At 41.1% G+C, this 25,758-nt stretch overlaps 1 protein-coding gene across 10 annotated transcripts in view; it reads right to left on the reverse strand.

Annotated features, from left to right (window-relative positions):
- Positions 1-6,302: 6,302 nt before the first annotated feature.
- RBM20 (RNA binding motif protein 20) overlaps positions 6,303-25,758 on the reverse strand; it is a 124,080-nt gene continuing 104,624 nt past the window's right edge. For 5 of the 10 annotated variants that reach the window (XM_053948903.1, XM_053948901.1, XM_053948902.1 and 2 more), the window contains 9 exons: positions 22,147-22,290; positions 21,122-21,253; positions 19,214-19,293; positions 17,746-18,430; positions 15,809-15,907; positions 13,726-14,395; positions 11,249-11,368; positions 10,433-10,554; positions 6,303-6,513 (listed from right to left, as the gene is read on the reverse strand). In XM_053948903.1, the coding sequence (XP_053804878.1) occupies positions 6,403-6,513; positions 10,433-10,554; positions 11,249-11,368; positions 13,726-14,395; positions 15,809-15,907; positions 17,746-18,430; positions 19,214-19,293; positions 21,122-21,253; positions 22,147-22,290 (2,163 nt within the window). In that variant the 3' untranslated portion in view covers positions 6,303-6,402. The other 5 variants (XM_053948904.1, XM_053948905.1, XM_053948906.1 and 2 more) reach the window with 5 other exon arrangements.

The following is a 25,758-nucleotide window of genomic DNA, read 5'->3' on the forward strand; positions in this document are numbered from 1 at the left end:
GCCAGTGCTATAATGCACCATAACTCTGCTGAAGGCAAGGAAAGGGGAGGTGGGGCATGGCAGGAGAGCTGGGAAGGGCTGCTGACCACTAGGTCAGTAAAACCAGCTCTGGCCCTGCAATGACAATCACAGAATCACAGAGTATTCTGAGTTGGAAGGGATCCACAAGGATCATCGAGTCCAACTTCTGTACAATCCAAAAATTCACACCATGTGCTGTTTGTCTAAATGCTTCTTGAACTTTGTCAGGCTTGGTGCTGTGACCAATTCACTGGGGAGCCTGTTCCAGATCCCAACCACCCTCTGGATGAAGAACCTTTTCCTAATATCCAACCTAAACTTCCTCTGACACAACTTCAGGGCATTGAATGCTGATCTTTGTAGGTATTTTGTGTTTCACTGCTGCATTACCTAGTTCCACTGAGATGTTTTAGGGAGAATCCCTGCTCTTGTTGAGTCCCTCTCTTGTCCCCAGCCAGGGGAACTTTCCCTCCACAAATACATACCACACGCTCCCATGGCCTCGTGTTGCAGCATTGCATCAGTGAGCAAAGCACGTGAGGAGAGCTCAACCTATTGACACAGATCCTTGGAGACCAGTGGAGCTGCATGCAGGAAAGTAAACCAAGGCAAACCTGTTCTCTGGGCTGCCCTCGCTGCCACCTGCACAAACACAGCAGAGTCCCAGGGCACTGAAAAAGCAGGAAGGGGGAGGCTGCTCCACACAGTGCCCATCAGCCCAGCTGATGTGCCAGGGCAGCATCCCCCAGGCAAGCCCCACATCAGCCTGGCCCAAAGCAGGCAGCACCATCCCCAGCTCCCTGCATGCCCCTGTCCTCCCTCCTGGCCAGCTTCCCACAGAGGGCTCCTGTTTTGGGACAGCCTTGACTGGCACTGCAGGGCAGGCTGGACAGCCCTTCTGTTTACAGGCTGGCTGTGCAAGTGAGGTCAGTCACAGCCTTGTGTCAAAAGGCCAAGCTGATGTTTTGTTCACCTGTGAAGTTTTCCAGACCTGAGTTCCCTTTTCCACCAAGAATATTAAGTGTGACAAAACCTGGCCTTGAAACATTGTGTTTGAACACCACAGTTTGGATTTTTTTTTTTCTTTTGTATGGATATATGATTTCATTTGCCTGATTTCTAGAGCAAGAGATTCACAGCTCCAATGAGATGGTGTTACACAAACAAAGGTTTCAATACACCCAGAACAGAAGAACTGAAACCATTTGTCCTTAAAATATATGACATGTCTGCCTCACCTGCAAAACAGTTACTTAAAAGACACCGATTTAACGAGCTGCAGAGTCAGAAAACTGACTGCCAGCCTTTCTGCCCATTTCCCCAGCCATTCCGTGGGGCAGACAGGACCCATTTCCCTCCCAGAGAGGGGGGTGGGAGTGTAGCTCATGCTTTGATAGTGCCCCGTGCCCTGCCTTGCACATGGACCAGACATTGGTGTCTTAGTTTTCTTCCCAGTGTTTTCCACTGAATGAATTCATCAGATCTGGTGGTAAAGTCTCCCCTCAGCTTTTGTCCTCACCGCATTCTTTAAATATTTAGTACAAGAATGTCTTTATGTCACTCTGGCTGAGGCTGAGTATTTCCTCCCAGGAGCTCTGGCTGGTGGCAGTGGTGGTGAGCCAGGGAGAAGGCCAGAGTGGGAAAGGTCCTTGTATAGCTGGGGTGGCATTGGGGAGGACACTGCTGAAAAGAAGAAAAATCAGGAAAGGCAGAGGGAGAGCACATGAGAAACAGAGTAATTGAGTAAACTTAAGGTTTACCCAACCATCTCAACTTAGGCTGAGATGACATGGAGAAAGTTCCTGGCTGGGCAATATTTTATGTGATGCTTTCAGAAGGCTGAGAAGACAACCTGGATGGAGACGGCAAAAAGCCAGTGGGAACAGCCAGGTTGCCCAGCTCATTTGGAAATAGAGAAAAAGGGAAGTAAGGACATATCTAGAGGGACAGGAGTGGGTAATTAGCAACAATTAATTACAATTACAGAGTGAACTGCTGAGATATGCTCACTTCAACTTCAGTACCAGCTGATGGCAATCACTCACAATCTGTACAGTGGGAGCTCCCTGGCAAGAACCATGAACCACAACTTGTAAAAATTATATTTAAAAGTAAACCTTTTATGCCCCTGCTTCATTCTTACTCCTTAAACGATCTTTTATTCATTTTGATTTTTAATAGATCCCCTGGGAAGCCAGAAGCATGTTGTTTCTGGGACAATTGCCCACCAATGTATATGCTTTATAATTCTCTTTATTAAAATCTTTCTTAAGAAACACAAATTGAAACACTTTGCAATCAGTTACACAGATCAGTTAATATTGGTGACAGTTCCTACATAATTAAACAAGTACTAACAAATTTAAACTGTTTACAAACCAAAACTTAAATTAACAAGATTATATAAGCTCAATAAATAGTACATCTGGTCCAGTTCAAGTATAATTCAACAAATCACAGCCTTAATCCTTAGAGAAAAAAAAAAAAAAAAAACCCTGAATATTACCAGCCTAACACTAATTTAGTGTTAAAGCCAATGTGAAACTTTGATCTAATGGGGCAAATGTTTAATTCTTTCATTTTTTTCTTCCAAGGAAGTAGGTTGCAGATTGACATTAAAGACTATTTGAGATCAATGCAGATTTCACAGAGATGAAAAACATAGTCCCTATTATAAAAGTGCAATCTTTGGTTGAGATGTATTGAAATGGTTTTGATATATTAAGGAAGCTCCTTTTTAAATATCAGTATTTGTTTGGCTAGACCTGAGCCTGCTTTTGCTGTATACATACATATATATATACACATACATATATATATATATATGTGTATATATAAATAAAGAGCGTGGATTATAGTGATGATGAATTACGCCAACTAAAAAAAGATTTTAATATAATAAACCAAAAGAAACAACACATTTTTACACAAGCTGAGGAAGGTAAGGGGCTGCCTACAGCAGAATTCTTTCTCAGCAGAATAGGTAGTAGAGAGAAGTTGAGGAGTGCCTGTCAGCATTGCATGATGGCCTGTTGGAGAGGGAAGGAGATTATCTCTGAGTCCTCAAAGTGCATGGGGCTGAAAACTGATCATGGGCATCATTAGGAGCTAATTGAGACTTGGGATTGCTTTCAACTGTTGAGGTTTTGGGGAGAAAGGACCTTCTCAGAAGAGGAAGTGCCCATTGGGCTGTTCCCAGGATTTTGCAGATTGCTGTTTTGTCAGGACAGAGCCCAAAGGGATGGGGTGTCCAAACCACCTCTACAAATGTCTGGCTCTGATCACATCTGTGGGGCTGGGTCTGCACCTGCACTGCTCACCTGAGTCATCTCCCTCCTGAAGAGGAAACTGCACAGGGCAGAGATGCCATCTAGAGCCACCTCCTTCCTCGGTGGCAAGCAAGGGCCTGTAGCTGTGACCCAAACAAGGTGTCTGGAGCCAGGACATTACCAGCTGAGCCACCTCTGGAGACTGAAACTTAAATGGCTGGGGACCAAAGGATACCAAGACCCACTGTGTCAAGAAGGGATTTTGTATTCCTAATACAACTGTCTAGGGAAAAAAAGGAGGTTAAATGCAAGCTGTGAATAAAGGGAGTGAACCTGATTCAGAACCAGAGGAGGGGGATAGTTTGAATCATCTCCCATAAATTCAAAAATAAGCCCCTGGGTAAACACTCATTTTAATTACTCTTCTGCTGCCAGTCAAAATCTCATGGTTACCTGCTGCTTTCCCTGCCTGCCTGTATCCACCTGTTGTCTGTTTTCAGAAAGTGTGATTTAAAGCTCTTTGGCCTGGGAAAGTCTTTGTTGTGGATTTGTGCCTTGCCTGTAATAAAGGCAGTGGACCTGTAGCTTCTGCTGCACTACAAATAAAGAATAATAACAGTGATACTTTTCTTATTTGAGGTTACCTGGGGATAAAGCTGCTGGAGGCATATGACTTTGATATACAGTCAGCTATGTCTCACATCCAATTAAGCTCAACCACACGGTCTAACAAGCTCCCATTAGGCTGGTGAGAGCCCCAGTTTGATGGCAGAGTTAGCTTCAAAGATTTGATACTTGATTTCCTTCCCGTGTGTTCAGTTTGTGCTGAAGGGCACAAAGGGAACTTCATATTCAGATGATATATGACCAGCTAGAGAGCTGCACTTTAGAAGACAATTGCACAATCTTTACTGCCATTTTCATCATCTTACAGCCTGCAATACAAGATCTTGTCCTAATAGCCCTGTGCTCAAGTTTCATTGCAATGTGAAAAACAAACAGTCAAAGGAAAACCCAACCCTTGAAGGAAAAATACCTGGTTTGCAATATTGGTGGTTTTTTTCTTCTCCATAGGGGAAAAAAAACTAAACCCTCCCTAAGGAAAAAAAAAACAAAAAACCAAAAAACCAAAAATAAAACCAAAACCAAAACCACAAACCCCAAAAAAAAACCCCAAAAAAATCACCCCAAAAACCCATCAAAAAACAAAAAGAGCCCCCACCAAACAAAAAAAAAAAAAAAAAAAAAAAAAAAAAAAAAAAAAAAAGCCCCACCAAAACAACAAAAAAACTCCCCCAAAACTAGCTGTTTTAAATGACAGATGGACACAAGTCTTAACATACTTCAAGCCTGGACAAAGGAGGATTTAGGCTGTAATGTTTTTCATTTCCCCTTGTCATTTGGTAGGCTCTGTCTGAATCTGGGATGCAAAGAATCCCTCAACTTTTAAGGAGCAGGAATTCCAACTATGAAATCTGAACCTACCTCTGGTAAAAATGAGTGGAAAGCACAGGCCATGGAATGGAACAGGGCTTCAGGCAACAACACCAGGCACCTCTGAGAGACACTGCCTGGCTACAGGGTACTTCAGAGAACAAGCACAGCTGCTGGCACAAGACATAATGGAACAAATACTTTGGTGGAAGCAGTTTTGGCAATTTAGCCACTTTGCAATATTGTGCAACATCCCTGTCATTCTTCAGGAAAGCTAGAACCTTCTGGGAAACTGTTTTCTCTTCACAACATCTAAAGAGGACATCAAGTACCAGCAATTTTTACAGAACATACTGTGATGAATATTAGAGTCAGGCAATGAATGGAAATGCCTGCAAATCCCCATCTGCCCAGATTGCACAGGGCATTTTATAAACTCTGGGATCAATCCTGGCAATGGTTTGCATGCGTATTCACTTTAGTACACAAAGCCCTATTGAAATGAACCAGAAACTTGTACAGTGCATTTCAAAGGGACTTTGCAAAATACTGAGCAACAACTGTGCAGAAACAATAGGTTATAATAATGCCAGAGCTGCTGGTGCATCCTGTGTTCTCAATGCAGTGCTCCATGAGCCATCAGTTGTTGTATTCACCTTAAAAAATTCAGGGAAATAAAATACAAAAACAATATTAGAAATCTGGCGTCTTTCCATAAAAACCAGGAAAATTCAACGTTGCCAAGCTGAGGAAAAGCAAGCTTTAAAAGAAAACAAAAAGACCCCAAAAGCAAGGATCTTGAATAAAATGTCTAAAAGAGACATGGTCCAAGCATGTGGCACTTTAAAAAGCCTCTCATGAGAGTTTCAAGTCTGTAAGACTCAAAGTTGGCACCCTTTAGAATTATCAAAAATAAGAGTTTCAAACACAACGGTCCCTGGAGAACACCCTGACCACACCATGGAAATGCTGAAACCAGAGCAGGCTGGCTGTCAGCACATACATTTGAACTGCTCCTGCTGTGCTGGGTTCAGGCTGTGAGGTCCCTGGGACAGACTGTGGCTCCCCCAGAATTCACACAACACTGGCAGTGTACAGTCAGTGCTTGACAACACAAACATTTGTCATTTCACCAAGCTCTAAGACATGGAGGTGGGTGCTGATGGGGTTTACATTATGCCATCTACTCACTAATTTTAGCAAAATGGCTTTAGATATCCTATGCAAATCCTACTTCTCACTGGGGCAATGAGTGAAATGGCTGAAGATATTTTAAGCAACATTAAAGCCTATAAATAGTCACATCTCCTTTCCTTCCAGCATCCATTGGAGGATGCTGAGTGCTTCTAAGTACTCCACCTGACCTGACATGTTACATCAGAACTAAAACTTTAAGAATCCCTGAGAATTCTGATTTAATCTAGGAAACCACTCCCAGCACGTAGAGTGTGAGAAAGAATTGCTCCACTTCTAACAGATATGCCAGCATTGCTTCACCGTGGGAAACAGTTTCAGGCATTTTGGTTTTTAATGGCACTCTGGGCATAGATGCATGGAACATGCTCTTTATTTCCCCTCCTCTGTACAGTGCAAATTGACAGTTATATCATAGAAATTAAAAAAAAAAAAAAAAAAAGTATCAGCATTCACTCATTACAGCTCTTCCAGTTCATCTGCATCATAGTTTTTTCTTTGTAAAGTGAGGAACGATGCCAGTGTCATCCTGAGGCAGAGTGCTGCCTTCTTCCTTCATTTTCAGGCTCTCTTCTGCAAGCTGGGATAGATACTTCTGCAATCACATAAAAAAACCAAAGCATTGTTACCAAAACTGAAAATATTCAACATAGGATTCTTTATGCCTCTTCAGAGCTCTAACTCTTCCAATATCTCAAAAGGAAAGAAAGCACACAAAAGCCCCATTTTGATGAAAAGTCAAGCTAGAAAACATGGCTGTGTCAGGCAAACTACCTGAACATATGCAGAAGTTCAGAGGTTTACTGTGTGCCACAGGGGGAACTGGTGACAGAACCAGGAGGACTCTACTCCCCATCAGTCTGTGTAACCAGACCTCACCTCTTCTCTACTCCCCTGTGCTACAGGGCAGGAACTAACTCCACTGAGTCAACTGAATTCTGCTAGGAAAGTACTGGTGTGTCAGAACATAAATGTGATTTCAGAGTCTTGATTTAAAGTTTATATATTATATTTTCAGTATGTCCAGTTCAGAGATACACCTTTTGTATGAGAACATTTTGTTTCAAGGGAATAATCACACTCAGTAATAATTAACACAGTTTAGCAGTTTGGCTAGAGTATTTACCTTTATTGTGTTTCTCTAAGATAAAGCCTTTCACTGCTTTGGGTACTCACTGAGATTTAAAAGAACAGACATGGCCAGTGAGGCTTTCAGCCTTTTGGCAGTGCTCTTAGTTGGCAGAGCTGCACACAAAATGGATGATGAATGGGTATGGGTCTCAAAATAGTGCTCAAACTATTTATTCAAGGTCAGCAGACACAGAAATGGATGGAAAGAAGCTTTTTCAGCAGCAGCGAGTGCAGAGACACCTGGGAAATTCCAACATAATAATGTAGAGGTATTCTTCTTAATGATTTACACACATCACATACATCACACTCAAGAATAATTGATCTACACATTATTAGGATCGTAAAACTCCTTTTACTCATTCTGATTTATTTTGAAAAGACCCTTTCACATCACTGCAAAATTTTCTCGACTTGCAGGATTTCCTCAGCGTACAGTTTACTCTTTTGCATCTATGAGGAAGAGATTAAAATGAGAAATGAATGTAAAAATACTAAGGGCTGTGTTAGAATTGCCACATCCTCTCAGATAAATACAAGTTTTGAATATAAGAGGTTCATCTGAAAGGGACTCAGCAATGGTAATGAATGGACATACCCGTGACAAAGTGACAACTGCACCCTTGCTACTCTAACTAACTCTAATTGGGCTGTGGAAATTACACAATTCTCAGTCCTGTTCTCTGGGTGCAAAATTCCATGTGGCAAAAAGCCAGAGTAAATGGTACAGTAGAATACAGAGATATAGGGACCATAAAGGTTGGGAGACATGTTCTGTACAGCGTGAACTGTAATAAATCACTAACAATTGTCCCTGGATCAGATAACCCAAGCTTATGGGGCTTTTAATGAGCACCAACCAAAATAAGACTAAGTTTTATCCACTACCTTTAGCTGATGTTGCCAGCTATCATGAGTACCACAAACACCAGATCTGAAATTTGCAGATTCAGATTAATATATAGCAAAATAGCAGTCAAGCAAAAATGTGTGTTTTTTTCATTTAAATAAAAGTTTTGACAAATACTGCATAAAGCCAGTAGAAAACAGGATGAAATACTGCACTGAGTTGCCAAGGCAGCTTCCACCAGGTGAATGGTGACAGCTTTCTGTAGCTGGAGGAAGTGGAGCAAGGGATGGCAAAAATATAGATTTTTTTGGATGTGGGAATTGCAGTGTATCTGTAAATACAAATATCATGTGGGAAAATAATTTATTATGATGAAGAGAATTAAAAATTACAAAAGGTCTGCAAGGCTGACAAAGAAACAGCTGATTTTTTTTATCAGTGATTGATGTTATTCGAGGGGCATCACAGTTAGATAAAGTTGACTATTTTAATTCAAGACAAAACTATCATCATATAAACAAGGCTTTTGGAAGAAAATTGGCAAACAAGCTGTTCATTTTTGCATTCAAATCCAAACAATGAACATATATTTTGGATGTGGCTCAAGGAGATCACATCAGAGACAACAAGTAGCAAATCAGCTACAAAAGACTCAAAACCATGACACAATTTGGGACACTGTTGCTGTCACTGGATGATGGCATTTGGCATTCGGGAAGGAGAACAGGAACGCTGCAGCAGCACTCCCATAGCTCCACTGCAGTCAGAGTCCCTAGCTGTTACATTGGTGGATACACTCATTAACTTGCATCATCACAGCAGAAGACACAAATTCCTTGCAGAATGCATAAATGATCATTATGGCAACTAAAAGGGTTCTCGCAACACAGAACACTGATTTGCAATTTGCTAAGTTTCCACTTGAGCAGGCAGAAGTTGGACAAGACATTTATTTCCTGTATGTAGTAAGATAAGAGGTATGGCTCAACAGAACATCTTGTTTTTATTACTGCATTTGGCAGATTTAATTTTAACAGCTTTTATAGTCTTTGTTCTTTTATCTCAAGTCAGTGTTAGATATCTACCACAGTACTCATGGGAAATGTCTTAATATGGAGAAAAATAGGTTATTTTCACACTAAGTCAGTTTTAGTTAGGCCTGTTTCTTATGGCTTTAACAAAGTAAGTTAGAAAATTAAAAAAGAAAAATCCCTTTTCTTCACATGGAACGAATTTCCAGGGGCAGGGGCAGGAGTTGCAATCTTTCTTTAGTATTAATTTCTTAGGGACAGACTTGCATGGGATACACAGCCTGCACTGAGTGGTGCCACCTCTGGTGAATCCCTCTGGGTTTTTTTGTATGAAGCAAAAAAGGAATGCAAACTGGGCTCCTGTTTTTCAAGCTTGCACTTGGAGGGTCCATTATGAGCAAGCATCAGAGCTCTGTAGGAAGCCTTTGGAAGCCAGAGGCCTTTGTATAATCACAGCTATGGAATTTCAGGAAAGCCAAGAAGAAAATTCTCCCAGAGAAATTACTTGACTGTGTCACTAGAAAAGTCAATGCCTACTAGCCAGCTAAGGAAAGAAAGCTGTTACTTGAACAGAAGCAGAGTTTTCACATTTACTGTGGGCAGAGGGAAGGAACAGAGAAAAGAGGAGCAGCTCTGCTTTGCTTTGCCATGACTTTTGCTCAGAGTATGAGAATGCCAGCACAAGTGTGTGTGTGTGTAGCGTACATACCCTGCTCATGAGCAGGGACTGGGGGTGGGAGCCAAGGCCATCTCCTCTGAGGAGCCCTGAGCATGGGACAGGTAATGCTCAGGCTGTTGTGACTGGTTCTATTGATGGTGCATCTCAAAAGTGACAAAGGCAGGTCTTTGAACTGCAGGCACACATGGACTCCCTGTGCTGCTATCAGCTGCTGACATGTTTTTGTTCCATTCTTACGGAGCAACAAGCACTGACATGCTCCTGCATATCCTGATGGAAATTATTCAGCAGTGGTGCTCTGCACTCAGGGAGGGGATTTCAGTGGGTCACAAGAAATGCCTGGCAGAGCCCACATGTCACAGAGAGCTGCGAGCTGAAACACGCTGAGAAACCCACACCAGCACAGAAATGGGTCTGGCTACCTTGTCAGACAAGTGCCATGTTTAATGCTCCTGACATTAGGATGTACTGTACACTGCTACTGCTGGGGTCACTCCCAGTGACAGAAACAGCCAGGATCCTCTGAAATAGGGAATTAAAGATCTGAGTTGCATGCTGTGCTAGTGACAAGGACCAAATGTAGATGAGAAGATCAAATTATCACCTGGCCTCATTTTACCTACAATCCAGAAGTTGATTTCAAGGACCTGAGAGTGAGAAATTAGCATGCTAATGACTGTAACTACTGAAAGTTTGTTTACCTGAATTTAACTTCATCTGAACTCCGTCCACAGACTAAAAACTAATTTTTTATCACATCATCTACCTTACACACAAACCTCTCCATAAGCTTATTGTTAGGTAGCTTCAGGTGTGTTTTTACCTGGAGATTTTTGTAGTGAACAGTACTCCTGCAGTGACTTGTCTTTGCTGTCTCTTCATTTGTATAGAAGAGTCCACAGAGCTTGCAGTAAAACCCAGTTCTAGGCACCACAAATTCCACACCTGTTGAGAAATTCTAAATTACATTAAAGTGTCACTTGAAATCCCATCCCTCCCATAATAAACTTGTTTTCAAAGAAAAAACGTGCTACTTAGTTAAATATTAGGAATAGGAAGACTGAATCCTGGATTCACTTCTCTGATTTCCCTAATTTTGCAATATTTAGGTGCACTTTAAAATCTCATGCACTGAAAACACAGCTTTTCTCTTCTCTCTTAGATATACATGCTTTAAAATCTATCTTCTCATAATATTGACTGGAAACTTCACTCTGTAACCTCAAGGGCTAGAAAAGCAATCATACTTTTTAGCAGTAAATTCATGTTTAAATTACACAGATTGCTTTTGAGGATGTACTTCTTCCAGGTATTTTGCTCATAATCAGTATTTACACAGCAAAGCCAATACTTTTTCTTATACTTTATTCCAAAGACTTTTAAATTACTGAGTATTTTTTCATATGTATTTCATATATAGTGCAAGGGAACTTATCTCATCAGCTGCCTTTTGCCATTCATTTGGAATGAATTAGCAATGTTCTAGAATCAAAAGGCTGTTTCTTTCAACAGCTACCCGTCTGTCATATACTCTGTTCCTTCTCTCCTCACATCTGTTCTGAAAAATAAATATAGCAAGTAGCCTTAAAGTGACATCTTGTTGTAAGGCCTGGGTATTGCAGTGGGCGGCCCAACGTACCCAGGGGAATGCTGAGCTCGGTGAAGACGTCCTCTTGTTCCCAGCCTGGTGCAGAGGGCCTTGGTTTAGACTCTACCTCCGGGTATTCCAGAGATCTCATTTCCAAGTACCTAGAATTTGCTTAACAAATGAATAAATGTATTGAATGAAAACAGTTTATTAAAGAGACGTTTGTAAATTTCTTGGGAATGCTTTCTGGGTGGATCTATAAATGAAGTAAAATCAGGAAAAAATGCTTTTCCATTCCAATCAGAGACCTGTTTAGTGCAACTCCAGGAGCTGTACTATGGTGTGCAGTCACTCTGATTTCTCCCAGTAGACCATTTTTCTATTTCTAATTTAATGTTATGTTTGGAGGGGTTTTTGTATTTTAATCTCTATATAGAGAGATATAACATTATACACATCTGGCAGAAGCATGGCCTGACTGCATCTTTGTAGCCACATGTTATTGCATGATCATGGTGCAGCTGGGCTGACACAGGGGCTGCTGAGATGGTGGGGGCAGCAGGACCTGATGAATACAATCCTCCAAACCTGCCTTTTGTAGGATCCCTGCAGCATCACTGGCATCTTCTCCCTGGAGCCACTCTTCTCCCATCCTCACCTCTCCAAGGAATGGTTCCTGCTTTATGGCTCCCAGCCACTAATAGGTTTTGGTTTCTGAATAGTAGGGATGGGATGGTTGGTCCCTGCTGGCTGACATTAATTGACACAGCAGGAGATTCAAGATGTGGAAACACTGGATTGATTTGCTGAGGTAGATAAAGCCAGTCAAAAGAACAGATGCTGTCCCTTCCCATGATTTCTATCATATGAATTAATTTTACTTAAAAAGAAGAAGAATTTGCTATCACAGAGCTACAGAATTACAGATAAACTGGTCTGATTTCTCTTTTTCAGTCCTTACATCAAAGAACTACCTCACTTGCCCTGACAAAATTTCTATTGCATTGCAAATTTCACCTAAATAAGGGATGTATTTTCTTATAAAACAAATATATTTTGTCCAAACCAAACCCTTCCTGTCTTTCAAGTCTGTAGTTCAAAGATCTGCAGTTTCTGACTATGAGAATGAATTTTTCTTCACTTTTAAATATGTCTATTGCATGATTTAAAAGAAAATAATATAAAATCCTAACTGGTTGGCTTTCAATTTGACTTTAAACCTACCCCAGGATTCCAATACTGCAGCAGAGAACCTGGAAAACCCCCAGTAAGCTGCTAAGTTTTTCTTAAGACACCCAGGGCCTTTGCAGCAACTTAAGTCCCACTTAAGTTGGTTTCTGTGCTTCTGAGCTGGCAGCTGCATTTGTAGAGGGCCTAGAGCCTTGGACTGCAGATCCCAGATAACGAGTCCATGTCAGAAACCTGGGAAGCATGAGAGGCCCTGGAGCTTCCAGGCTCCCTGCTGACAAGCTGGAAGCTGAGATGCTGGAAACACAAGTAAATATGCTCTTGAGACACCCAACTCTTTCATCAGCTGGCTGCCCAGGAAGCCCAGGAGAGCCAGTCCCATGGCAATCTTATCTCCAAACATGCAAAGTCTGGCAAGGTGTCTTCAGGCCAATTGGGTAAGTATTAAAAACCAGTGAGGTTCAAATCTGTCCTGGAGGAAGAAGTTAGCTCAAAATCAAATGTTCACATGAAATGTTTTCAGTATTGCACTCTCAAAAATCTTCCATCAGCTTCTTTTCAAAAGCCCTTGTCCATCACATGGGCTCTGACAGCAATTAAAAAAGAGCATTTCTGACCAACATACTCAATGTTGGTTTTCACTTCATCTCACTATGCACAGCCCACTTGCTCAAGTATTATGACAAGGAACTGAACTGACTTTCAGACCTCAAGATCCCTTTTGTCCTGACAGCTAAAATAGGTAGCTATGATTACATTTATTGACGTTATCTCACAGCTCATCCTATCAGTTATATTAAAGGCAGCATATATGCAGTAGAGAACAGGACATGATAAGACAAGTCCTGGCAAAAGAAAAAAAAAATTGCACGAGAAGGGACTGAGAAGTAACAATCTATGCATGATATCCATGTTATTAATGCTTCAGTACAGTGTGTAAGAATACCCACCTTGTCCAGGAGCCAGCCAGACATTACAGATACTTTTCTGTTGACCTTCAGAGACTGTCACTCATTTCATTGACAATTCAAAATAAATTTAGCAAGGCACTGAAAGACTTCAGCTAAACTCATGTGAACCTTGACATGACAATTATAGCAGCTTATGCCTTTCAGAAAGCTTGCAAGCTGCTTATCATATTTCCTTTACACTATTCATCTAAGAGGCTCTAATGATTTAGCTTGGCCAAAGGCACTGGCATTCTTTTACTAAGCTGCTCCAAGGACAAGCCTTGATACTATTAACGACACTTATTCTCGTTAGCAATAAATTTCAGTCCACCCTCAGAGAAAACATGCAAGGCTCTCTGCAGGCTGAAGGGGAAAAAAAGCAGTAGTTACCCTTGGCCTCTGGACACTCTTGGCTTCCATGTCTTGATTCTTCACTAGCGTTTTTAATGAGCGTTTCCGTAACTTCTCTGCTCTCAGCTCCTTGTGATCCCATCTGTTTGTAATCATCTATAAATGTATCAGGGAGCTGAAGAGTCTCTTCTTTCAGATGAACAGAAGGTATATGGTGATCTTCAGGCTCTAAACGAGTGTCAGAGCTCTTATCAATTTTTCCTTCCTTCTGGTGGCAATCAGACTCCTTAGCAGATTGGTCTTCTTTCCATTCCTCTGGCTTCTGTTCAGGGTCCAGATTTAGGCTTGATGCTTCAGTTACAGCATCATCATTATCATCATCCTCATCATCTTCCTGACAGCCACTAGAAGCTGCATTGCCCTTTGATGTTCTGGAGTTTGTTTCTAAAGCTTTATGGGCAAATTTGTCTTCACTTCTTGTCAAGTGGCTGTGATCGTTTTTCAGTTCTAACATGGTTGACATACAGGGACACATTTCTGAAGCAGCTTTATTTTTTTGATCAACTGGGACTATTTCTTCAAGCTCAGTTATATCAGGCTCCATAATTAAATCATCTTCTCCTACTTCATCTACTGTCACTAATTCCTCCATGTTAGCAGGATACCAGGTCTCACCTTCTATTTCACTTCCACTCTCCCAGTCTCGGTCCTGTCACAGATGTAAAACATTTGAGAGATTGGTGATTATAGATAATCACTGTTAAAAAGTGGTCCTTGAAACCAGGAAGAACCTTGATATGGCCATGCCTAACTCCTCTTGTATTTTAGTTTCAAAGAGTGATATGCCTTGGTGCTGTGATTTTAAACCTTATGCACAAGGACAAAAAATCTCTATTGAATTATCACATAAACTTCTCTTTGTGAAGATTCTGTAACTGCGTTGGGGATTGCAGTCTCTTCAGTCCCCTGCTTCTTGCTTTTCTGTAAGCAGTAGAGCAAGGCACAATGTGTTACACTTTGTTATGCAATTGATGCTACTATGTGATCCCCCTTCCTCTGCCTTCTTCTCAGTGCAATGAAAATATACTGAACCCCATTCGAGCCACTGTGGCTTTCACTTTCCTGGACCAGGTCCTTTAAATTCACATGGTGACTGAAAAAACATGGCTTCCTTCTGCAGTCATTTCCTTCCACTAGCAAGATCCCTCTGCCAGGGATTGTGCTGGGAGCCACTGGCCTAAACCTTAGGAAAAAGCAGGTTTACAGTTATACCCCAAGGTACATATTCTGAAATATCTCATATATGCAGTTTGAGACTTACAGGACTTAGGCACTAATACTGGACTTGAGAAGTCTTAGAATTAAAAGGTATATCTTACTTTTAAGACACACTTGCATCTTAGATTTCAACTCCCAGACTCCTTGTGTACACATAATCTATTAATAATCTGTATTCTCCTCCTGTTTGGCCATTCCCACACTTCCCCTCCTAGAATCCTAAAACAGCATGAAAACTCTGTGAGCTGGCACTGCTCTTGCCAGGAGATCAGTTTTCTGCAGCAACAGATATCAATATCTTCCATATTTGACCATCAACCCATGACCCTACAGAAATGAAGCTGGAGGAATTCCAGGGACATTGCTGTCCCCGATTGCAACGCAGCAGTAGGGGTGCTGTAAAGGCATTATTTAATTAAAACCAGAAACTATCGGGAGACTGCTATCTGTAGTTCATAAGGCAAATGTTCTAAAAAGTATTCATCACAGTCCCCTCTTTCCCCACTAACTGACCACATCTCCTATTTTTGGGCATGGTTTGCAAAGTTACCCAGTTCACTTGGGCATACATTCCTTACAGCTGCCACTGCCAAGCACTGTATGTGAAGCAATGTACATGAGCAGAGAGTAACTAAAAAAAGAGTTCTGGAGACTTCAGGAAAAGCTGTCCCTTAAAGCAGAGGTCAAGATAATGATAAGGCAAGTTAATTTAAACAATCTCCTTCTCCAAGCCCTTCATGTGGTTTTTCTTGAGGGGTTAATATTTCATTTGAGAGAACATTCTACCAAACCTGAGATTTCAATCATTTTCTCAAAGAAGCTACACCAACAATGTGTCACCAACCTTCTCTTTCTTTGTGTTTTCCAGAATCTCTCCAGATTCTTTTCCTTGTTTATTATCTGAAGGTGAGCTCTTCACTGGAACTTGCTCCTCATTTTCAAGCTAAAATAAATACATATACACATATAGCAACATACAGTGGTGCTCTAGTATGTTTCTATTCTGGGTTTAGAGAAGCAAAGTCACTCACAAGGTCACATTCTTTATTTCTAAAGTTTATGCAAGTCAACTAGGCTGTGGGAAAAGACCCAACAATAAATTAGCAAAGCTGTACAAATAAGAATTAAGAATAAGAATTTTAAACAAAATTAGAGGTGTAATTCATATCACAGAATTGGCTAAATGACAGGTGGGGGAGAATGTCAATTCATTAAACTTTCCAGCCTCCACTCTTCTGTTTTCTACCCACATTTGTTATGTTGGCTCAGATGTGGTAAGGAGAGCAGCAGTGTTAAAACTCTGCAGAAGACCTTGACTGTTTTGTTTATTGACAGAGGATCAGTTGAAAATGGAATTGGTTGTACAGTTCATACTTGGGAAGAACAAAGCCACAGTACTACCTTGTATTTAGTAAAAGAGAGACAAAGCAACAGTGAGTTCAAGACATGCAAAACTATTTCTTCCTTTTAAAATAAATTACTAGCAATGGTCCTCAGAGAGGTATGTCTTTAGCAAAGCCACTGTAAAACAACTTGGAAAACATGCAGAGGAGTGTGATTTAGGATGCTGTGTGACATTCCTCTCTGACGTCTCCTCCCAAGGAACCATACATCATAGTAAAATACAAGCCAAAGGAGAAAGATGATAAAAGGTGGTACAAACATGCTTATCTATGGCATGAGGCAGTGCTGCTGCTGGTTACAGACTAGTGAGTTTCAAACCTAGGAAATTCCACCAGCTTAGACCCACATAAGAAGGTCAACTGGAAACAACCAACAATAAGCCCCGGCAGCACAAAAGCACAAGCAAGAGATGAACCCCTGGTCAGCCAAGCAGCTCTGCAGCCTCCTGTGCCAACAGACCTGGGGGTGGATGGCAGCAGCTATCCCTGGGGGACTCCAGGGGTGGCAAGGTGGCCAAGAGCCAGTAACTAGATCTCCAAGGGGTGGGGATGTGAGTATGGGCTGTACTGAGACTGAGCAAATGAGGTATCTGGATGTGTTCCCCCTCCTACTTCTTCCCAGTGGAGAATCAAACCCACAAACATTGCTACTTTACCACTGGAAGTATTTCTCCAGAGATTGCATAATTTTATAGGTGAGCTGATTCAGTGGTTTCTGTCATGGGAAAAGATTTCTGCCAGAACACTGAAGGGAGTGGTGTGAGTTATCCCTGCCACAGTTGAGGGTAGGGACACATGATTAATAGAAACAATTGTTCTGTTGAGTTATCCAGAAAGAAACGTTTCTCATTAAAAGTTAATTCCCCATTTTAATAGTATAGCAACCACTTCCCTGTATAAATACTGTGCGCCTCTGTAAAGTATCACTTAATTTCCAGATAACTCAACCCTCCTCACTGTCAGTGGAAGCAGGTGATGGATGCAGAAAGAGCAGCTATGGGGCATTCTGCACAGAGTTCTCAGGAGGACAATTGCCTCTTCACACACAACCTGCATGCAAATAGCAGACTGTCACTTGGTTTCATTCTCAGCTGTCTGACCCCATCCCCTCATTTGTTACCCAAAAGTTCTATGCTAGAAACAGAATGATAATGTCCATATACCCAACACCACAATAGTGTAATAGATCTGCATGGTCTGGGCAAAAACGTGGACAAGATGACCTCCCAAGACTTCTTCTATGACTACATTCCCTGATTTTATCATGGAAGAACATTCCTGGCATCACACCCACAACAAATTCTCTAAGATACTTTAGAAAATATATTATTTCACCACTTACACGCCTTCTTACATAAACTTTTAGATCTCTATTTACCTCATTCTCGGGAGGTTTTGTTTCCTTTACATCACTGCCTTCAGCAGTAGCATCTTCTTGGTCTTTTTCAGCTTTCTTCATTTTATTCTTATCACTTTGTTTTTGCCTGGAGCCCTCAGATGCTTTGCTGTGCTTCTGTTCAGCTGCCTCCTCCCTGGCAGTGTCCTCGCTGTAAGAATGCCTGCGTTCCCTTAACTTTGCCTCTTCCTTCCTCTTAGATCTCCCAGGTAAATCCTGCAGCTGCCTTTGAAACTTGTCAGATTTTGACTTAGAGGATTTCCGGTAATAGTCATCTTCCCTGTTCTTGTAGCCAGATAAAGGGTGAAGGGACCCAGGGGAACCAGTCTTTAAGTATTTTTCTCGGTGTCCTCTGCCTCCTTCAAGCCGTTCATCCAAATCAAACTTGTCCAGTTGTCGGGAATAATGTTTCCTCTCGTGTACCCACGTGTCAGTCCTGTCCCTCTTCTCGTCCCCATTCTCTCGCCATTCTCTGCTATCTCTTTCCTCTTCCCGTCGAGAATAGGGGGACTGATCCCATGCCTCTCTCCCATTTCCCCAGTCGGTCCTGCTGGTCCCCAGCGGGCTGTGTGGTGAACTGCAGGAAGTGAAGCTGGGCGTGTGGGACCGCGGTGACAGCGAGCGGCTTATGGGGCTGCGGGAGCGGGGCCTCTCAGTGCCATACCTGCTGCGGGGGGAAAAGGCAGCTGTAACTGGCTGACCCACTGCTGTCTACCAATTCCTGTACACTGGAAGCTCATGGGGACTGCCCTGGGGACTGCGAACCCAGGCCTTTCACAGACATGCACTGCACAGCTGCAAACAGTGAACAGGAGAAAAGGCAGTGTCATAGCCACAGAGCTTAACTAAATCCCCACAGAACCGTCAAGAATATATTCATTCATTCTTAAAAGCATCTCATAGGGGTTTAGCATTAAAAGCTTGTAATATGTTAATACCTTTACAATGACCCTAATGTGTATACCCTTAATACTCACTCAGCTAGGGCATCTCTGACACAAAATGACAAAGGCCACCTGTTTAAAAGAGATGTTTTAGGACTGTGATTCCTCTCCAATTTTGCTGAAAGAGAGATCAGAAATGTACCCAAATACATTTTAATCTGAACTGCCTCCTTCCCACTTGGTCTCAAAGCACCCCCAGTTTTTATGCTTTTCAGTCAACAGGAAGGAGAGTGGAACAGTTTCATTTTTATGCTTTTCATATGCCAGACATACTTTCTGAGACATAATCAGTAGGAAATAATTATTTTCATAACATGCACAGTTTCAATTGGATCTCATTATAAAGGCCCTGTACCAACTATTGAACTATATAAAAAGATGTACTATTTTATAAGTGAAATCCAGATTAGGAAAGCAAATTAAATATGAGAGGGAATCACACAGATAATACTCCTTCTACCTGTAGGTTCACAGACTTCCAATTCCAAACTTTGGAGAAACTTTACCTGTCCACTTCACGCAGCAGGTCCCTCTCCCTCTGTGAGTGGATGTCCTGGATTATAGCAGCCACATTCTTACCTGGTTTCTAATAAAAACAAAGACACTGTTTAGCATGCTGCTCTACTCCCCAAGCTGATACAGGTGATTTGTCCTTCAAGAAACAGTACCCATGCTTCATTCAATTATACTATAACTAGAAATATTTTGTTTCAGTGTTGTGGTTACACTCCCTTTTGCAGTTGGCTTCTCAACAGCAGGATCAAAGCAGTAAAATGATACAAACGGAAAATTTGTTCCATTACGTTGTAGCACTCTCTCCTCATGTTTGGCTGCTCTAGCAGGCTTTGAAAATTAGCTTGTTTTCAAACCTTGCTACACAACCACTACAGAGCATTTTCTAGGAACTGGATCTAAGAGGAAACAAACCAGACTATTTTTCTGATACAGAATCAAATATGTATAGCAGCCTATCTCTGATCCTCTAGATATGAACTGCCTTCTCTTGATCTCAGAGTTATTCATTCTGGAGTATAGTTCTAAAGGACTATGCTTATACAAGGAGAGCTTCAGACAAGCTAAGTGCAAGATGTATACTGGGGTGTTGGGTACTCCTAGGTAGGATGACTACACAGGCCGGAGTGCTCACAATTCCTCAAACTCTTGGAGCACCCACAGATGAGCAACATAATTGTGCAGGAACTCAGCAGTTTGTAGTGGTATATAGCTCATGCATATTTCCCTCTTTGCATTTTTATTTGCTTTCTTTCTTTTGCAAAGCAAAATAACTCCATGACCTGAAAAACTGCCATTGGAAAAGCAGAAAAATCTTCCTGGAATCTAGGCAAACTATCACATTCTCCTGGGTAACTCCTGCCTCTATGTCAAGATGCACAATCTCCACCACCTAACATCTGAACCCCTCCCTGTACCACATTAGGAATGTCTGCCCTGATTTATGAACTTTTGCCAACTCATTTTAAGTCTCCTTAAACTAGTATACACATACAGGAGAGAAAGAGGCTTTTCCAAAGGTCAAGCCAAACCATCCAAGTTCCTTTATCTTTTTTCCCCAAGGCTCATAAAAGGACTCTTAACATTAAATTGGAACGTTACAGAGCCATTCTATAAAATAACTTCGTGCTGTGTTAGGTAATACAATATGGAGCTTTTAAGCTCTGCATTGCCACTTCTGGTCCAAGTCACCATGAAATAAAATTACTCTCTTGTCATGACATGGTAGCATATAAGCCTCTATAAATACTTTCACAAGAGCAGTGATCTCTGGACATCACTCAAGTGTCCAGAACAGAAGTGTCACACACTCTACAGAAAGTCTAAAGAATATTGCTCTGGTTTGACTCTATGTTAAAAGAAAAAAAAAAAAAAAAAAAAAAAAAAGAAAAAACCAACTTGCTTTATAACTTAGATCATTCACAAAAAATAAAAAGAAATCAGTATGCTGTTTAGTTCTGTTACCACTGCTTGGTGTCAAAACTGTGCTATGGCTCAACCATGGAAGCAGTGAAAAAAGCATTGTTCTGGGCTTAATGCCTGACTTAAAGGATAGAACCATTTTATTTTTGCTGACATGTTGTATCTTACACATGGCTGTGTTTTAGGCCTTTGTTAGACCAAGCAATGTAGGAAGCCTGCTCACAAGGAAGCTCAGAAGGGATTTTTGACATAATGGTATGAAAGGATCAGAGAAAATGGGGTCTCTTCCAAGAGTTACAATTTAAAATAAGAGCAAGTGTAAAAGATCGATAATATAAATTCCTTAATTTTTCTTTATTTCTTTTTCCTTCATATTAAAGCATTGATTAGAAATCAGTAATCAGCAAGAATCTTTTAAAATGTATTCTCCAGATGTGCCGTGGAAACTCATATAATCTGATCAAGAATGACCATCTTACCTTCAGCTGCAATTCCTTGTATCTTTTAGACATCCTAATAAGTAACTTGTCATCATTTATCATAGCAGGTTTTTCTTTGTAGTACTGTACCATGGCTTGGGCTGCTTCACTGTAAGCCATTTCCAGAAAGGCCTAGCACAAATGGAGAGAACTTTACAATCTATTACATAGTTAAGAATACAAAGTAAAAGAGAGAAAAGGCAGTACAATAAATTTTCTGTGGATGCTTCTCATGCAAAATGTCTTGATAGTACAAAATTGGGTAACTTTCCAGGCCTGAAGCTGAAATGATAATACTCAGTCCATTTCTCATTCTTTCTTGAACTGCAAATAATGGTTTCAAACCAGCTATTAAAGCGAATATGTCACCTTAGAAGATGGTTCAGTTAAAAACTAAATGACTGGTATCAAATCTTCCTTGACTGTCAGTGCTCAAGGCCAGGCTGGATGGGGCTCTGAGCAACCTGTTCTAGTGGAAAGTGTCCCTCCCCATGGCAGGGGTCCCTTCCAACCCAAACCATTCTATGGTTCTGTGATTTTTACACATTACAATCTCAAACATTTTCCACTAGCATGGATTCTACATCCATCCATTTTGCCTGCTGCAGAAATGTGAGAGAAGATATTCTATTCTTACCAGCTTACACCACTGGTACACTTAAGATACTTAGGGTATACTTAAAACTACTATAAACAACAAGAGAAGTCTGAAAGTAACCCTAACAAATAGCTGAGAGAAGGCAGGAAGTAATTCACTTTTTAAAAAAATAGTAAAAGTACAGTTTCACAACACTTTTTCACTGAGATTGCCAGGATTTTTAAACAAGAACTTGTTTAGATGTGGTCATGTTTACATCATCATCTAATTCAGTGCCCACCAACTTTTTTTTTCACTTTGAGAGCAGGTTTCATATATTTAAGTTTCTATTACTAGATAAGAGGTTTCCCCCCAAAGACTCTGTCTTCGTATCTTTATGTCTTTATGCCAACAGATGTCAACACTGGTAGCCCCAAATGTACAGTACCTGATTAGTAGATTTCATGAGGATATAGTTGGTGACCTTTCCAAAGGGGAGGCCTAGGTTAATGACATCATTCTCTGTGCAGCTTCCCTCAGGCAGGTTGCAAATGTGAACAACTCGACCCAGTGTAGATTTCCTCTGGGGAAACTGGGGGGAAAAGCCCAATGCAAGCCAATGGTTTAATATTAGATATTCTCTCTGCTAGATAACATCTTAAATTTCTGCAAAAAATTAAATGCTCTGCTCACCTGCTATTAAGAAAAAAAAAATTCTTTAAAACTTGCATTTTGACATTCTGGTTTAGAAGTACAAATGGGAAGGGAAATGTTTAGCTGCAGTGCGTGCTGCCATGGAATCTCCATCACTGGACTTTGCAAAGTCCAGAGAGGATTTCTAGAAGGGAGACTGTCCTTCAAACAGGATCAACAATACTCCTGCAAAAACTAACGACTCACTGCAGTCCTTGCTGAATTTATGGATATTGGAAATCAATTTATGTGACTACATGGGTGTTCAGGATAGCAGGGAATAAATTTAAATCCTTATTCATGGAACAGACTGGGTCTGGGGTAAAAGTGATCTCACTTGACTTGTGAGAGGACACACAGCTGTATCTCGAGTTAGAAAACCTGCTGCTTTTCCCTCTCACTGCAACAACACACAGGAGGAAGGACTTCCCCCTAGGGGCACAGTGAGCACTGGACATGCAGAGGGGCAGAGCTCCCAAAGTGGGCTGGCACAGGCACAGAGTACTGGAGTGGTGATCACTTCCCAAGGGTGGAAGTCTATTTTGGAGTGCTGGGGCAGTTCCGAAAGAGCTGCCCATCTCCCTGGCATGGAAAGCAGGCTCTACACTCCCTGTGCAAAAGGCATCAGGGTACAGCCAGAGAGAATGTTAATTTACCATAGCTAATGACAAGCAAAACGTCACTCACACAGGATTAAATCTTTCCAGACTACCTCCATGCTTATGACCTCTGCATTAGGATTTTACTTGAAGAAGTAACTCTACCTTCAGTTAAAATTGTGCCATTCAAGGGAAGAGGCAAATCATGTAATCTTGTGGGATCAAGTTCACCAGAGCCATCACAAATGTTTGGCTTGTCAGCAAGTTCACAAGTTACAGAGCTAATGTTATCTTATTTACACCTCCATCCTATTGCCTTCCCTCCAGACTTCACCACTTAACCATTTGTGTATTTTTGCTGCATTAGAACCCTGCATTACACAGTGATCTGCTACTGAGCTTGGATCACACAGAGCCCGCTCAGGTGCATAAGGTAAGTCAAAGAAGTGCAAAAGTCCTGAAGTAAGGTTTTTATTCTGGCAGAAAAATAACAAAGACCTGATCCTGAAAAAAAGATGAAGCAGTTCAACTCCAATTGAACAGAAAAAGTAGTGATGTCTGCACACATCTGGCAAGGCAGCATGTAGCACAGAACAGAAGAACACTACTACAGCTAGAAGAAAAGGAAAAGGAAACATCAAATGCATTCCCAGTGTAAGAACACCCCAGGTCACCACTCACCTTCTGTTTGTTTTGTTAGATCTGTTAAAAGATGGTATGTAAGAGTCTATTGGACTAGAAAGGCTCAGCTCTTCACTGCCTTGGCTCCAGAGTCCATGTTCCCACACACAGCCCTCAGAACATTAAATCAAACAACTGTAAGACGTTGTCACTTCCTCACAATTGGCAATGGCTTAAATTAAAATGCTATGCCATAAACCTGCTGTAGTTCTTGATTAAGAAGTGGTCACATACTCATGCCAGAAGTCAACAGGCTGTACCAAGCAATAATCTTGTCAGCTGATTGCAGTTAAACTGGATCCATTCATTAAACAGAGCTGTAAATCATAGCCAGAAAAGGAATATACACCTTCCAAATCTACAATCAGGAAGTTAGAGGAGCTGTTGCATGCCAGGTGTTGAATGTAATTTTCAGTAAGATTCAAAGTTAATTTTCTTGGCAACCAACATCTACCAGGGGTTACTAATGCAGCTGCATGGCTATTAAAAAAAAAACAAGTCTAAAAAAATTATGTACAACAGCAAAATGCACCTCATGTTATTTACAATATTATTTCACCCATCCAATTTGGTGATTTTTTAATTACAGCTGTTTTGTTACATTTGTTGTTGTTGTTTCTTACTTTTCAAATTCTTTATCCCTTTCTCGAGCTTCACATGAATTTTTTTCTAAAGATAGTAAGAAACTGCCAGTCTTATCCCTCCAGTGCTAATGGCTCACCACATCCAAGTGAAGACTGGTAGCACTTGCCTTTTACAGAGGGATAGAGTTATTTGCAGATGGACAGCACAGAGCAAGCTCTTCCAGAAATCTGAACACTTTGTTTATGATTACATACAGGGTCAAGTGTAATCTCCTACTGCTCAGTTAAATGGCAGCAGCTTAGCTGAAAGTGAATACCACCATGCAAAGGTGTAATAAATTATAAGCCACCTGGGTTGTAGAGTGAATGACAGCTGGCAAACTCAGTCTTAACACCTCTAATATAGCTCCCTGTTCATGCAATAGGCTTCTGAAGAAAAAAGGGATTTACAGCATCCAGGAAAATCAAAGTTATTGTTTCTTTTATGTCTCAAAATACTACAGGTCATTCAGAAGAGGACTCCTTCAGGCAGCTTAAATGATAAATAGTGACAGATTCTAAAGAGAAATGACACTGGTATTAGCAGTGATTTCATTTGTTGCAAAGTTGACAGACATGATGAAAAGGAACATTCCTCTGCACCCACTACTAGTCCACCTCTGACCTTGGAGGCAGCTGTCATGAGCAGCTCTGCTCTTTGCTGGCCTGCACTCACAGTGCCTGTGACAGGCAGAAGCTGAAACCCCTTTAAATAACCTCTTGCACAGTAAAACTGCACGGTAGAAAATCAGTTGGATTAAGGAAATCTGGGTGAACTTTCTGCAAGCAGTGCCTGATGTGAACTGGAGTGCACAGGGACACAACTCAGCCTGGCTTTTCAGAGTGTCTGAGACCACATCAGGAGAGATATATACATAAAAGTTAACAAGGTGAAAAGCTGAATCCCTGGATTACTGCTGCTATTCCATGAACGCCCTAACATAAGTCTTTGGTGCACCCAGCTCTTGTTGTATCTTTCTGATATGTGATGAGTTTCATTTTAGTCTTAACAACTTTATATTTTCATTATGAATATGGTTTGCTTTTATTTGCCTTTTTTCCCTTTTAAAATGTTTCTGCTTTGTCAGTGTAAGAACTCCTTTTAATGTTGGCTCTTTTTTCTGGCATTTTTTGATTATAGAGCTAGGAATTCAAGTGTGCATTAGAGCAATATAAAACTGGGGACCTGTGTTGAATGCAGGGCAGGGACTAATAAACCTAAACCATGGAAGGCACCACATCAAAACAAACTTGCAGAAAGGCTACCAGTGACAGCAGAGGATATAAATACTACACTAAAATAAACTAAGGAAAAGTTAGTCCAGTATAATGATCTGATCTGGGACCTCCAGGAGAATAACAGTGAAGCTGCAGTCACTGTCTTTTGCCACTATTGCTCTGGGAGAAGGATGTCTGTGTGAGAGAGGCAGAGAGCAATAATCAGAGAGCTAGAAGGTTGCTTGA

This window comes from Vidua chalybeata, chromosome 8 (assembly GCF_026979565.1).
Source record: "Vidua chalybeata isolate OUT-0048 chromosome 8, bVidCha1 merged haplotype, whole genome shotgun sequence".
Classification (NCBI taxonomy): domain Eukaryota; kingdom Metazoa; phylum Chordata; class Aves; order Passeriformes; family Viduidae; genus Vidua; species Vidua chalybeata.